This window comes from Podarcis gaigeae (genome assembly GCF_964106915.1).
Source record: "Podarcis gaigeae genome assembly, chromosome: Z".
Taxonomy (NCBI): Eukaryota; Metazoa; Chordata; class Lepidosauria; order Squamata; family Lacertidae; genus Podarcis; species Podarcis gaigeae.
In genome coordinates, this window is record NC_139691.1 from 12,282,420 (window position 1) to 12,297,551 (window position 15,132).

A 15,132-nucleotide genomic window follows, 5' to 3' on the forward strand; every position below is an offset into this window, starting at 1 on the left:
AGAATCATGGGGAGAGGGGAGGAGACAGCAAATTTTCTATACCTGCTAAGCATCCTGCTTCCTTCTGGAAACATCTGGATGAATCCTTTGTAGCAATAGTAGGCATCTGGAGTTTCCCCATTTACTCTGAGATGGTTTGCCACTGACAAGTAAGACAGATGCACAGAGGCTAATCTCATCCCTCAAGCATACAGATACAGTGGACATTTAAACCAACTCCCATATGAGCTTCTCTGGATGCCAAGAGTAATCAGAGGCCTTTCTCTGGGTGCTTCCATCTGCTTTAGAGCCCATTTGTGTGAGAAAGGGACTGAAGGCCAACTGCTACCATTGATGCATTGGGTATTTTCTAGTCTAGAACACACTCTGTTTACAGCAGGGGTGGGGAACCTGTGGCCCTCCAGAGGTTATAAGACTCCCAGTAGCTCTTGCCAGCAAGGCCAAGGTTCAGGGATTTTGCTAGCGACAGTCCAGGAGTATCTGGAGCGCCACAGGTGCCCCCATTATTGGTTCCTATGGTTCCAAATTTTTCCTGAAACTTCTATGCACTCTGTATCAGCTGCAGAGCACACTGTATATGGCCTAATCTTATGACTGGGGAAATTCAGGGTCTAACATCTCTCCTTGAATCTGCTATTCTCTCACTAAAGGAAGACATATTAGCGGGGTAGGAGAGCTGGAAAAAATCACATTGGGCAACCAATGCATTTAGGAGGCTTAGTTTGATCAGAACTGAGTATACACCTCTAGAGATAACACAAAGTGGTAAATGAGCCACTATAGCTGCTAGAGGGCCATGAAAATTTGGGCCCTGGGTGTTTTAGGCTCGTCTACCCATGTACCAAGGGACGCGGGTGGCACTGTGGTCTAAACCACAGAGCCTAGGGCTTGCCGATCAGAAGGTCAGCAGTTTGAATCCCCGCAACAGGGTGAGCTCCCATTGTTCAGTCCCAGTCCTGTCCACCTAGCAGTTCAAAAGCACGTCAAATGCAAGTACCACTCCAGTGGGAAGGTAAATGGCGTTTCCATGTGCTGCTCTGGTTCGCCATAAGTGGCTTAGTCATTCTGGCCACATGACCCAGAAGCTGTCTGCGGACAAATGCTGGCTCCCTCAGCCTATAGAGCGAGATGAGTGCCGCAACCCTAGAGTCGTCTGCGACTGGACCTAATGGTCAGGGGTACCTTTACCTTTACCCATGCACCATCTGATAACAAAGGGGCACCAAAGGGGCACATTGCCAGATGTGAAATATATTGGCATTATTTTCAGCTCTCCTACTCCACTATACATCCCAGCAGTTTCAGGTATATCCATCTGGGGAGAATGCAATAGGTCCTTCCCTTTCCCTATGTTTTGTCCTCAAGGAACATTTTTAAGACCTGATGCTAACTTAGGAACATAAGACAATTCAAATTAGAATATTAGGAAGAGTAGCAAAATTGCAGTCACAAGCAAAAGAGTCAAAAGTGACTTTTTTGGCAAAAAAATAAATAACGTAATGCAAGCTTAACCCATATTGGGTTATTATCTTGACCGTTTCTGCAGAAGTCAATAAAGAAATCCAAATCTAATCAAGAGATGCTGCAGTCTCTCTTGACTAAGGTGCTGCTTGTGCCAATCTGGGAAGACATCACTCTCTGAAAATGGGATTTATGAAGACCTTTGGAGTAAGCAGAAAGACTTCTAGGAAGCTTGGCTATATGCTATCTAGCTGGCACTAAACGCATATGGCCAGCTAGGCAGAGACAAGTTTGTAGTTTGAATATGTGGATGAGGCAATGGTGTCAGAAAGAGGGGTTTGGATTGTTTTGGCACAGGGGAACATTTTGGGAGAAGCCTGATATGTACAAAAGAGATAGACTCCACTTGAATCAGGATGGGACCAGATTGTTGGTGCTTAAAATAAAAAAGGTAAGAGAACAGCTTTTAAACTGATTGCAGTGGTCAGATCCAATTCAAAACAAGTGTCCCCTGTGGGATGAGGATGAAAAAATAATAATGAAAATTTCAGTGGGGTAGGCACAGAACCAGTTCAGGTGTCCATGATAGCAATTTATAGAGGCCAAAGCACCCCAGGCCAAAACAAAAGTGCCAAAGATTCTTGGAGACAGACACTGTATCTAAGTGTTTACATGCTAATGCCAGAATCCTCCAGGCCAAGACAGGTGAATTGGAGTGCTTGGTCCTAGAGGATAACATTAATATAGTGCAGTAACTGAAACCTGGTGGAATGGAGAGAACCAAGTGGACTCTGATAAGGGTTGCCAACGTTTAGGCATTCTCATGCTGGAGAATGTGGTCCTGCAGCTGATTACAATCATGATTCATTTTCCCATTCATGTTCGCTACAGCTGCTGTGGGCTTAATATCAGAGTAAGAGTAACCAAACATTACAAGGTATTGTGGAAAAAGGAACTCAACAGTGGAAACGTTGTTTATGGAGCATCCAGTTGGGGAGGCCAAGGCAAACTATAGTGTTCTTAAATTTGTTCAGCAGCATGCAAAATGTTTGTATATTACATTATAGCCTGCATTTCTCCTATCAAGGCACTGACTAGACAGCTATCTGTTTAGTTTTGGCAAGGAGGCTGTATCATGCACCCTCAAGAACTTTAGGGTAGCATTCTTAAAATTTGTGGTCAAGGAATAGCATCCACATCAGCTTCCTCATGAAGAAGCATCTGCACATAAGAAGAGTCCAGCATCCTGCTTCTCACAGTGGCCATCCAGGTGCCTCAGGAAGTCCATAGGTGGTGCTTGAAGAAAATTAGCTTCTTAGCCCTGCTGTTGCCACCCCATAAGCATCTGTTACTGAGTGCATACTGCCTCTGAACCTGGAAATTCCATACAGTCACTGGAACTAGTAGCTATTTATAGGTCTATCCTCAGTGAATTTGACTAATCCTCTTTTAGAGCTGTCTAAGCTAGTGGCTGTCACCACATCTTGTGGTAGCGAATTCCATCAATTAATTAACAGCTCTGTCCATCCTGGATCTCCTGCTCAGCCATTTCACTGGATGATTCCTACTTCTAGCATTATGAAATAAGAAAAGCTTCTCCCTGTCCACAGTGCATAATTTTATAAACCTCTATTAGATCCCCTAGAGCCCAGTCTCTTTTTCTAAGATAAAAAGCCCCAAATACTTAGACTTTCCTTTTAGGGAAAGAGCTCAAATCCCTTCATCATTCTGGATGCTCTTTCATAGCTCCATAGTATCCTTTTTTGAGGCAAGGCAACCAGAACAGTACAACGTGTTCTAAATGTGAAAGCCCCATGAATTTATATAAAGGTATTATAATACTAACAGCTTATTTTCAACCCCTTTCCTAATTTTCCTACTTGGAATCTGTCAACATTTTCATTTTGTTAAACAGAGATTTCTGGAACAAATTCCTAGGGCACACCCTTCATTACCTCATACACCTGGGATGGGGAATCTGTGGCTCTCCAAATGTTGCTGCACAACTCCAGCCATCCTTGACCACTGGCCATGCTTGCTGGGGCTGATGAGAGTTGGGAGTCAAACAACATCTGGAAGGGCCATAGGTTCCTCATCATTGCCATAAACCAGGCATGTCCAAACAGGTAGATCACTGGATGTCTGCAGTAGATCACTGGTAGATCATTGGCTCCCCCCAAAGAAGCTGAACAACTGTTTTGCTCCCCCAAAAAAAGCTCAACATTTTACCTCCTCCCTGAAAAAACTCAACAACTTTGACCTGAAACTCCAAAAAGGGGGTAGTTTACTGCCAGTTTTTAAGTCTGTGAGTAGATCGCAGTCTCTTGGGAGTTGGCCACCCTTGCCGTAAACTAAAGAATATGCCTTGGAACACATCCAAGGCTCCATAATGCAGTGAGAGACTGGTGCCAGTTGTCAGCTGTCCTTCAGAAAACCTATCTGCCATTACACATGTTATCAATGAGGAATCACTGAACAGTATCCAAAGAAGTGTAGAAAACAGTTTGAAAGCTACTGCTTTAAGAAAACAAACAGAAGATAAAATAATTTCAGAAGTATTCTAAATGTTTGACTCATCTACAAATCATTCTGGGAACTATTATCTTCACATCTCTCTCAGTTCCTTCATGTGTTAAAAGTTAGTTTAGTTTGTGTGTGTGTGAGCACAAGCTAGTGTGTACAAGATAAACCTATTTAGTAGCACATTTTTCATTAAAACAAACTATCCCCACATTAAAAAAGAACATCATTCGGCTCCCAATCACTGAAGGCCAATTAATTAATTGGGCTTAACTGTATATTACATTTCAAACAATACCCTTGCACTTATTTATCATGTTAATTACAATGTTAAATAAAAAAGGCAATAAATTATTACTTAAATCATCAAGATGCACAACTGTAGGGAGGTTGTGGCTCCGATTCTCCTCCCTGACAAGGACTATTACTTGCAGAAAAGAAAAACATTTGATCTGAGACAGCGATGGGGATCACTGAAGCATCATTATTAAAAATAAAAAAGCAGGGGAAGACTGCAAATTTATGGACCACAAACTGCAGGCGAAATTTCTTGTTGCACTTCTCCTTGTTTATCTGCAGTGCATGCTTTATGCCCTGCTCCTAGTTAAATGTTAACAGATTATGACATTTGGAAAAGTGGAGTTGCATTTCTGGTCTTTTTAGAGTGTTTTTTAAGTTGGGGTCCATTTCCATGATACTGTTTTATTGCTTTTATGTTGTGCTTTTGTAGAGCACTCAAAATACTTTTAAATATTAAGTGGCTTTTAAACAAACAAACAAAAAAGAATGCCCAGGTCCTGGAAGGGTGTGGGGAGAAGAGGACCAACTCCAATCTTTTGCTCCCTGGTCTGCTCTCCTCACCTGAAGGCCTACTGGCCTCCACAAATGCCTGCTTGCATATTAAGATTTTCAATAGAGGCCCTTTTCAAAGTGCCTTCTGTAGCCGAAGCATGGAGGGTGGTTACAAGGGAAAGGTCCTTCTCCGTGACAGTGCCCTTGATTGTAAATTCTCCCCAGGACAGGTGGCCTGGCACCTACCTTGATGTAATTTCTGCCCCTTTCTGCTTTTTTGTGTTTTGTTTGCTTTGTTTTTTAAATATGAGTTGTTTTGTCTCTGCAGCTTTGTTTTATTTTTCTTTAATTTCATTGTTTATTGTTAATTAAATAATTAATTGCATAATCTCAAAACAGGCTTCTTAAATGGGTTACAAAGCATAAAAATTTGCCACTGTTATTTTGATTCTTGGTAAGCTGCCCTCACACTTTGCTGCAAAGTAGGGTTAAAATCCCTGAAATAGAAAACACACACACACACACACACACACACACACACACACACACAAACCACAGAATACCAGCTCCCTCTTTATAAAAGTTTCAAATATTTAACTTAACATAGCTGCCTAACTCCTCCCCCCTCCACACCCATACTTGTGCTTGAAGCCATGTTACATTACAGTGGGCGCTCGGGTTGCAAACGTGATCCGTGCGGGAGCCACATTTGCAACCCGCAGCGTCTGCAACCTGCAGCTCTGTGTCTGCGCATGCAAGGGTTGCAACTCGGCGCTTCTGCGCATGCGCAAAGCGCGATTTAGCATTTCTGCGTGAGCGCGTGCGCCGAAACCCAGAAGTAACCCGTTCCAGTACTTCCAGGTTTCGGCGAATCCATAACCAGAAAACACACAACCTGAAGCATCTGTAACCCGAGGTATGAATGTATTAGCAAAGAAGTGCTCTGCTCTTTCATAGGGGGTCTCCCAGAAACGGCTAGAGAAACTTCACACAGTTGCAGCCGCAATAACCAGGAAGAACATGATACTTCCTCCTCTCTCACAAACACATGCAGAGCAGAAAGATCTAAATTATGGACCACAATGCTCTGTATGGGAGAAATTCCCTCCTCCCTAATACTGCATCTCCCATGATATTAAAATGAAATTGTGTTTGATACTCATTTTAATAAATACATTTGGCTTAATATGGTTCTTGAAAAGTCTGATCTGTGTATTATTTTATATGTGTGTATCCAAACAGACCCCATCCATCTGCTCTCTGCAGCTTAATGCTAAGTGAAACCACAAACGCTTCCTAAACTCAGGAAAACTGGGAGCAGCAGAAAGAGGAAGAAGTAGGCCATGGAAACCACAAACAGTAAACGTGCTCTCCCCAGTATGTATTTGATACTGGGGACAGAATTTTTTTGTATTCCTCAGAGATGCGAGATCAAATTATTTTTAAGCTCAGCTCCGACTGGCAGCAGCCTGCCAGGGTCTCCAAAATAAGGTGTGGGTGTCTATGAATCACCAAACACCCAGCCTTTCTGTTCAATAAATAAGGAGTCCCATCTACGATTACAAAGGAGCATTGGCTCTTGCAGAGTTTAATCAGGCTCAAATAGTTTGTTCCTTTCTAGCATGTAACTCTGATTCATTTGAGAAGGCCTTTTTCTTAAAAAAAATATCAAAAAAATCATATCATACATGAATCACGCTTTTAAATTCTAATTAGTGTCTATCGGCACAAGTTCTCCCATCAGCCAGAAGGCCTGAGACTCAGAGAAAGCTTTAGGAGCGCAAAGTAAGTGGAGTGGAAACAACACACCCTGGGGCTGTTTAGCTTGTCCAATTGAGCCAAGACAGGAGGCTCCTGTTTGTGCAGGGAGAGGGGGGTTTCTTCAGCACACACACCCCAACACACTCCCAGTTCTACAGAGGACTCTGGGCCTGACTATTTCAGTTCTCTGATTGTATGAATGAAACAGCCAAAGGGCAAATTGCAGCATACACTGCTAAGCAAGGCTTCCCAAGTTTCTGCTGAGAGACAAGAATGAGGATTGGGGTGGGGGAGTGAGGAGAAGCGTGCATCCATCTCTTGCCCCCCGGACAACAAAAACTTGGTGGAGCAGCAGCAGGCGGCAGCTGTGGAGTTGTGCAGAAAAGAGGATATAATGACTGAGTGTGAAACGAGAAGAGATGAACATTTAGAGAAGAACAAAAAGCTTTCTGCAGGCCTCTGCAGGGCAATGTTTCTTTCCTGGAAACTTTCTTAATTACTGTGTTTGGGGGCAGGGAAAACAAGGAGGTAAAGGTTAATTTTATGTCTGCTGTTGAAGGAAGTTGTAAAAGGTGAAATGCCTGTACCACAAGCACCTTGTCTGCTTCATAGCTGTTACCAATAGTAACAACAAATATTAATAAAAAGCAAACAGCAACAGCAGAAATTCATACTGAGCATATGAACATAACACTCTAGGATGCATGCATTTAGGACTTCTCTGCATGCAATATCTTATCTCAGAAACCTCCAGAACAGCCCTTTAAAGGACTTCCATTGCCTTTGTTTATGAGGTTGATAGTTTTATACTAGAAATTTCCATTCGGTACATGGGTCAAAGCCAAGAATGACTACCTCATGAAGGGCAATTTGTTTCTCCAAGGACAATGCCACAAGCACTACTGCTTGAATCTGCCACAACTGCACCAGAGATTTATTAGCCCAGCCTTTGTCAACCTAGTGCCCTCCTGATCTTTTGGAATGCAACAGCTGTGCTGGCTGAGACTAATGGGAGTTGTAGTCCAAAACATCTGGAGTGCACCAGATTGGCAAGAGCTGCATTAGCCAAACCCCACCTCGTCTCTTATTTCTTACACGCTAAAGTTGGGCTGCTAATCAATCTGAAAGAACAGAAGTTGCAAAGACCAAAAACATCTGGAGAGCCAAGGTTGAGGAAGCCTACTATAAACTGAAGAACAGCCATGTTTGGTCAGACCAAAAATCTAGGCAGCCCAGAACTGGCCAGATTCCCCCAAGAAAGTTCACAAGCTGAGTAATATGGTGATTGCCTTGGGAGTGCCCGTGGACGAGTAGCACAATGCAGGTTTCTCATGCACAAGGCTCTTGGATATATCTCTGGCATCTCCATTTTAAAAGGATCAAGTAGTAGGAAAACCTCAGACCTCTCCTGGAGACCCTAGAGAGTCACTGTCAGCCAAAGTGCACAGTATTTTTTTAGCTAGACCAAAGGTCTGATTTGGTATAATGCAGCTTCTTATCTTTCACCACCTTCATTTAAAGGAGCCACATTGAAAATCAGAGTATGTGGACTGTTAACAGATCTCCACACAAAAACTCCAATTGATTTTTTATTATTATTAACAAGCAATAACTGCAGCTATGTTTTTCTTCTCCAAATGAAATGTGACATACTATTATTATAAATACTAACAATGGAAACAAAAAATAGTTACTTCATATTCATGTGGCTTTTTGCAACTATGGACTGGCCCCCAACTGCCCTCTGGGAGAATGTCACAAGGGCAAATTCTGACTGAGTCAGAAAGACAGAGACAGTGAAAGACTAAAAGAGAGTCCACAGGAGTAGTGAAAATGGTACTAATACTCTGACACTTCTAAACTGAAATGTCAGTACATTTCCTTTTTTTTTTTGTTAAAATTAAATATCATGAACCAATAGTGATAAATTGGAGTGTATAAGTATTTATTTTTGTTACTCAGCATGATGCATTTGTAAATTTGTTAAAGCTGAAAACATCAACATTAGAAATGCATCCTTCACCGCTTTATGCTCTATTTCCATACACAACCACCAGCAGAAAGGTGCAGAATCAAAGTTCCATGTTTGTGGTGCTGGGAGATTTGCTTTTTTCTTTCTTTCCAAACATTGCTGGTGCAGCATGCAGTTCACATTAAAGACAACTGTGATGCCTTTAGAGCCCTTAGACGTTAAGCTGTATGTTTGGGCATGAATAGAAATCTAAAACTCTCCCCACAGCTAAGTCATCTCATCTGAGACAGGAGACACAGATCCCGCTGCAGTATTTTAAGCCTGTGACACTTCTAATGTACCAAGTGCCTCAGTCGTTTTGTCTACTAGAATTTTATTGCTGCAGCACAAACAGCTGTCACTGAACTGTTACCAAAGGGATGCATTCTGATTGGCTATGAGTAAGAGGCTTTGTGTAGGCTTTGGCCAATTGCAGGAAAATTGACCCAAAAATACATTTCGCCTTACTGATTCAATGTTTAATGTTTAGCAATCTGATTGACAGGTAATTACTTATTATTATTTATTTATTAAATGTCTTAGTTGCCTTCTACAAACAATCTCAAGGCAACTTACAAACAATATGAAATACAATAGATAGTATCAGGTAAAGATTTTGTATTATAGAACCATGAAGAGTAGTTAAGAGGGTCGGATCAGGACACGGTTCAAATCCCCACTAGGGCATGAAACGTACTGGGTGACCTTAGAGCGGTCACTGCCTCTCAACCTAACAGGTTTGTTGTGAAGATTAAACAGAGGGGGAAGGAAAATGCATGCCACGTTAAGCTGCTTGGAGAAAAAGGTGGGATGTAAATGAAATGAAATAAATTACATAATTAGGATAACTGAAAACTTGATCTTTTGTGTGCCTGTGACTGCACCATCCCAAAGTGCACTGAAACTGCTTGCACAGGCCACAGCAGGGCCCAAGGCTTGGCCTTCTCAGTGGTGGCACTGCAGCTTTGAGACTAACTATGCAGCAAGGCCCAGCTACCCTACCTTACTGGTGAAATGAATAGGTAGAGTGAATATTTTTTATTCTCTCGGGCATTAAAAGATTGATCTATAGGTACTTGGGTAGTTGATTTTTGTTGTTGATTTTTGAAAGCTGCTATTTTCAAACAACTATATGTCCTCTTGGGCGCTTTTGATGCAAAAAAAAATCAAGAGCACTTATAAATCAGAGACAGGTAACCTGTAGCCTTCCAGGTGTTGCCAGACTTCAGCTCCCATCACCCCAGCTAGCATGACCATTGGCCAAGAAATGATGGGAAACGGAAGACAACAACATCTGGCATGGCACAAGTTTCCTAACTCTGTTCTGAATTAAAAGCCAAGGGACTTGCTCATTCCACCTGCAAAGGTTTAGCAAACCTCCAAAATTTGGGCAATATTCACCCATGATGAAGTGACTTCTACCAGCTGACCACGAAGCCTGTAAATACACCCCACTCCAACCCACTCAAGGATCTCATTGTGCTGGCTACAATGTGACTCCTGGAAGTTAAAAATCAGAAGCTGACAGATGTCACTTCCACCATTAAGTCCCACACCCTGCATCTTTCATTGACTCTGAAAGAAGAGGGACTGCAGTACAGTCATCCCTCTGGTTGCAAATGAGATCCATGCGGGAGGCACGTTCGCAACCCGCAGCGTTTGCAGCCTGAAGCACCGCTTCTACGCATGACGTCATTTTGTGCTTCTGCCATGTGCTTCTGCCGAAACACTGAAGTAACTCGTTCTGGTACTTCGGGGTTCAGCGCGATCCGCAACCCGAAAACGCACAACCTGCTGCGTTCGTAACCCAAGGTATGACTGTAGATGGCTTCCAGTTTAATCTCTGATCTCCAGAATGGCATCTCCAGAATCATTGGGAAAGAATAACAGCTCAGCTCAGTAAGAAGCCATTACTAATGTCTTGAGGTCTAAATACACAAAGGGGCACAACTCTCTACAGTGGCCCTGACTGTGCATTAAGAGCTGCAACAGAAACCCTCCTCATGCTCCTGCCAAGAGCTTCATTGTGATACGGCCTGTGAGTGGAATTCCCTCCCTCCAGTGTTATGATTGGCACCATCACTTGCCACCTTTCAATGCCAATTAAATATATTTTATTTTCCCTTTTGTTGGGAACTGTTTTGATGCTGCTGCTGCTGCTGCTGTTGCTGCAATTTCTGCTGAGGACTAACTTGATAATCGAGTTCTAGATTATTCGCTGCAAATGTTTTTGATTGCATTTTTATGCATTTTATTGTGGTGTAGCCCACCCTGGAATCATGCAATTGATGAAGGGTGGGATATAAGTGCAATAAATCAATCACTTGAAGCATCACTTTTTAGTTTTCCAAAACACTTTTCAATTGGCTTGTCATTCATTTGTAGTTAATTGACACCACTTGGGGGATAGACAGGCCAATTTCAAGAATTCCTCCTTAATGGTACTCAGCTCTACCAGTCTCAGGAAGGAAGGCTGTTGTTATTTTAGGAAGGAAAGAGAGACAAAGGCTCTTCCCATAGCAAAAAACCTGCTTTCAAGCAGCTTGGTGGAAACCCCAGCCCACCTGTGATACTGTAATGCTGCATTTCTTTGCCAGCTCTTCTTTGGCTTCTTCACTGGGGTAGGGATTGCTGAGGTGAGAGTAAAAATACTCGTTCAAGATTTCTGTGGCTTGTTTACTGAAGTTACGCCTTTTCCGCCTGCAAAAAGAGGAAAGAAAGCAAGGAAAGAAATATATTACAGCTGTGAGGCTTGATTACTGAAAGTTAGCTAGGATATAAATATGGAAAGCAGACTTTTCTCTAACATTTGCTAGCTGAAATTGATGCTTCACCACTTATTCAAGCCAAACCTTGGCTCTTATCAGGGTTGATGTGAGAGGCTAGTAACTGATAGAAGAGGAGCAATTGCTTATCTATGGAAGAATTCATTTGCCCATCTCTCTCCATCAAAGGTCTAGATCCCACTTACCTGTTGCTCTTAGAAGTTCAAAGATGTGCAAACCAAGATTTCAGATTACTGTTAAACTTATTTATAGTGTGTTATCTAGATATTAATGAGACACACATTTTGGGTGGTGTGGGAAATGCTAACATTGTACAAGGTACTCTGACTTCATCTGCATCTCCATCTGCCTCTTTTCCTCTAGGGCAAGGGTGAAGCAACCTGTGGCCCTCCAGGTGCTGTTAGACAAGCACTGCCACAACACCTGAAAATGGGCTGCTCCCATGAGAAGGGAGCAGATGAAGGCAGAAGCTGGTATTCACCGGCGTAGCAATCCGCGGCAGCACCTGGGGGTATGTTATGCGAGTGCACCCCCCACACCAGAAGGGAAGAAGCTGGTGTGTGCCATCCCAGCACTGTCAGAAAAAACATTGTGGGGTGCACTGCTGGGAGACTGCCCGGGACTCGGGAGGGAAACCTGCAGGCCAGCACATGCCAGCCACGCTTATCCCAGGTGCCCCTTCCAGGTGCCCACCTGATGAAGCACCCCACACTGCTTTTTCCGACAGCACTGGACCCACTCATGGCTGGAAGGGATGCAGCAGCTGCAATACTCTGCAGGCTGGCTCACGCCGCGTCAGCGGTGTGCCCAGTGCTGCTTTTGGGGGCAGTGCTGGGCCTGCTGGAGGGCAGCTGAGGCTGGTTGGGAGGTGGGTGGCTGAGGCACCCTGCAGGCAGTGCGCCATCTCACCCTGGTCACCTTGCACTGCGTTTGCAGGCAGTGCTGCGTCCACCTGCTGGAGGGTGCCCTGCAGCCTGTGGTGCCCCCTCCCCTTCCACCGCTATTGCTGGTATCTCAATGATGCAGCAAGAACCCTAGTTAGGGGTGGGGGCAAACATTTGGGCTCTGGTTCAGGCAGCAAAAATTATTTCATTTTGGAATAGATGTGAACCAGAAGGAAGTGTTGGGCAAGAAGTATTGAGCATGGTTTAATTGTTCAGTTTACTGGTGTGATACTGAAGACGGAGTTGTTATGCATATTCATTTCCTAGCCATAATTATCATTACAGATCTCTTCAATAAAACTCAGTTCTTAAAAAGAAAATTCTGTGAAGTCTTTTCTCCCCCTCCCTTTGGAAAACTCCCTGTAAGTGTTTTCCCTCCAAGCTCCATTCCCCCTCCAGGCTTGCCACAATCAAACTACCACGATAGGACGGCTACTCCATAGGGAGCTTCCATCTGGCATGCTACAGCCCATCAGTATCATGGTGTGCTTATCCCCCGGCATTCTACCGCTCTCCCTGGAGCCGTGTTTCTCTCATTACTCCACTTCCACTTATTTTGTCTAGGCTTTCTGTTCTTTGAGAGGAACTGTTTGCAAAATATGCTTCTGAAAGGTGCAGCTGTTCCCTTTCCAAGTGGCAGCAACCTTTTTCATTGCCACACCGGTTAGGGGTGCACCCATTTGCCTAACCAAAATGCCACTGCGGAGTTCTTAAAGTGCTGTCAGGCATGCTGTATAAGGAGAGGTTGGCAATGAGCTTTACTACCAAAAAGGCCTTGCAACCAACCAGCGGCCCATGCAAAACATGAGAGGATGGGTGAGACTTGGTGATTGGCTGGTATGCGTCAGTCCGTGTAAGGCAAGCTGAGAAGCTAGGATCACACCATGACTGAAGAACCAACATGACTAGTGTTAAACTGTTACATCTGTCTGCACCCAATCAGCATGGAGGTTTGCCTCCAAGTACTAAATAATTGGCCACGAACTTCTGCCCCTCCTAGAATAACCACGTCTTTTCTGTCCTTTCATTTGGGAATTCCTGTACGCAGCAAGGATTCATATATAAATTCCTGTCCTGCCAGGAGCAGTTCAGCTGGTCATAAAAGTTGGCTCTTGCAGCCAATGGATGTCAGGGCACACACAGTTCATCCAGGGGGCTTAACTGAGGGTTCCCTAATTTCAGTGGGTCCACTCTGAGTAAGACTAACATTAGCTACAACCCACTGGCTGTGAAGAAGTGTCAAATCCTGTAGCGTTGGACAAATCACCAACAAATCAAGACAAGAAAATCATAGAGTCTTGTGACCTACCTGGCATCAAGGAACCGTGATCTCAATATCATGACAGCTTCACAAGTGCTTTGTTTAAGCTGCATCTGGATGGAGCTGAACTTCCGATGGATGATGCCTACCATCCTCTCTATTTCCTTTGGAGAAATGGGGCGTGTCCGACTTTGCTCTCGAAGAAGGTTCATCACGTGTGTGGTAAATTCATTACAAGCCTAAGAAGGAAGGGACAGTTACAAGGGCAAAGTTACAGGGACAGTTACAGGTTTTAGCAAAGTCATATCACATCCTGATCTCAACAAGAAGAAAATGTTTACAAATTTTCCATGTACCCAGCCTTAAGACAGCTGGTTGTTTTTATTTATTATCAATTAACTACATTATCAATTAGCATTTATTATTATTATTATTAATTTTAACTCTTAGTAAAGCACTGGCAATTGTCTAAGCACTGTACAGAGATTAAAAACAAGACAATTATTGCCCACAGGCTCACAATCTGATAGACACAATATAAAATGAAAAAGAAATTGGGAGGGAAGAGGAAAGCAAGCATTGGAGCAGCTGCACTTTCAGTGACCAATGCATTGATGGGTTCAGGTTCTTCCCCTTGCCATGATGTTCTTCCTGGGAGACAGGGCGTGCAGTCTCCTAGTGACCTTTGGTTCCCTGGTGGATTCTAGGATGGAATAGTCTGAGCAGATTTATAAGTCCCCTGGTTCTGGGAAACCATCAAGCTTGGCTAGTAATATCTGTTCAGAGACATTTTCATCAGTAGTAATGGGGAAGTGACAAAGCTGATGTTTGGTGGTGATTTTACTAGAGGAAAAAGGGAGAAACAAAACAGGTATTTGATGGTAGGCTTTAGCTAAGACTATGAGACTTTGAAATAGAGAAGGGCATTCAGAATGTATCTGCCCTCATATACTAGGTATGGAAGAGGGATATATCCCAGGGAATCCTTCTGCAACCTGGTGCCCTCCAGATGTTTTGGACTACAACTCCCATCAGCCTCAGCTATAATGGCCAATGATCAGTGATCATGGGGGTTGTAGTGCAAAACACCTGGAGGGCACAGAGGCCAAGAGACATGTTCTGAGGTGTGGGCACAAAATGCAGCAACCTAAAGAAGATAAGCAGGTTGGGGGCCTGGTTGGGAGATATCTGTGAACCCTATGTATGCTGCCCTGAGTTCTATGATAGAAGATAGAGGATATAAATGTGCCAAATATATAAATATGTGGATTTGGCTTCACCTGCCAAACTGATCAACTTAACAGCTAGCATACCACAAGCTCTTCCCTGGCACATCGGCACCATCCCCTCTCACAATTTCTCTCCCCCCCCCCATTTTTAATTTTAACATATCAGTTGAAGAAAGTGCTGAGATAAAATCTCCCCCTCCCATTTTATGACCTGAAAATAAATTGGGGTTCAGGGGAACTTCAGTTTTGTGGGTACACAATTTTCAAGGGGAAGCTCACTGGAGCTCCATTGCATTTGGGGGAATAGGAAATTCAGGGTGTTGTTGGTACCTGTCTGTCTCAAGAGACTATGGAGTAAAACCGCTGG

The 15,132-nt window shown here is 43.5% G+C and overlaps 1 protein-coding gene across 14 annotated transcripts in view; it reads right to left on the bottom strand.

The window, feature by feature from the left end:
* Positions 1-15,132, bottom strand: part of PBX3 (PBX homeobox 3) — a 229,479-nt gene that overhangs the window by 19,362 nt on the left and 194,985 nt on the right. For all 14 annotated transcript variants that reach the window (XM_083721224.1, XM_083721229.1, XM_083721233.1 and 11 more), the window contains 2 exons: positions 13,585-13,775; positions 11,110-11,245 (listed from right to left, as the gene is read on the bottom strand). In XM_083721224.1, the coding sequence (XP_083577350.1) occupies positions 11,110-11,245; positions 13,585-13,775 (327 nt within the window). The remainder of the gene's footprint in view (positions 1-11,109; positions 11,246-13,584; positions 13,776-15,132) is intronic.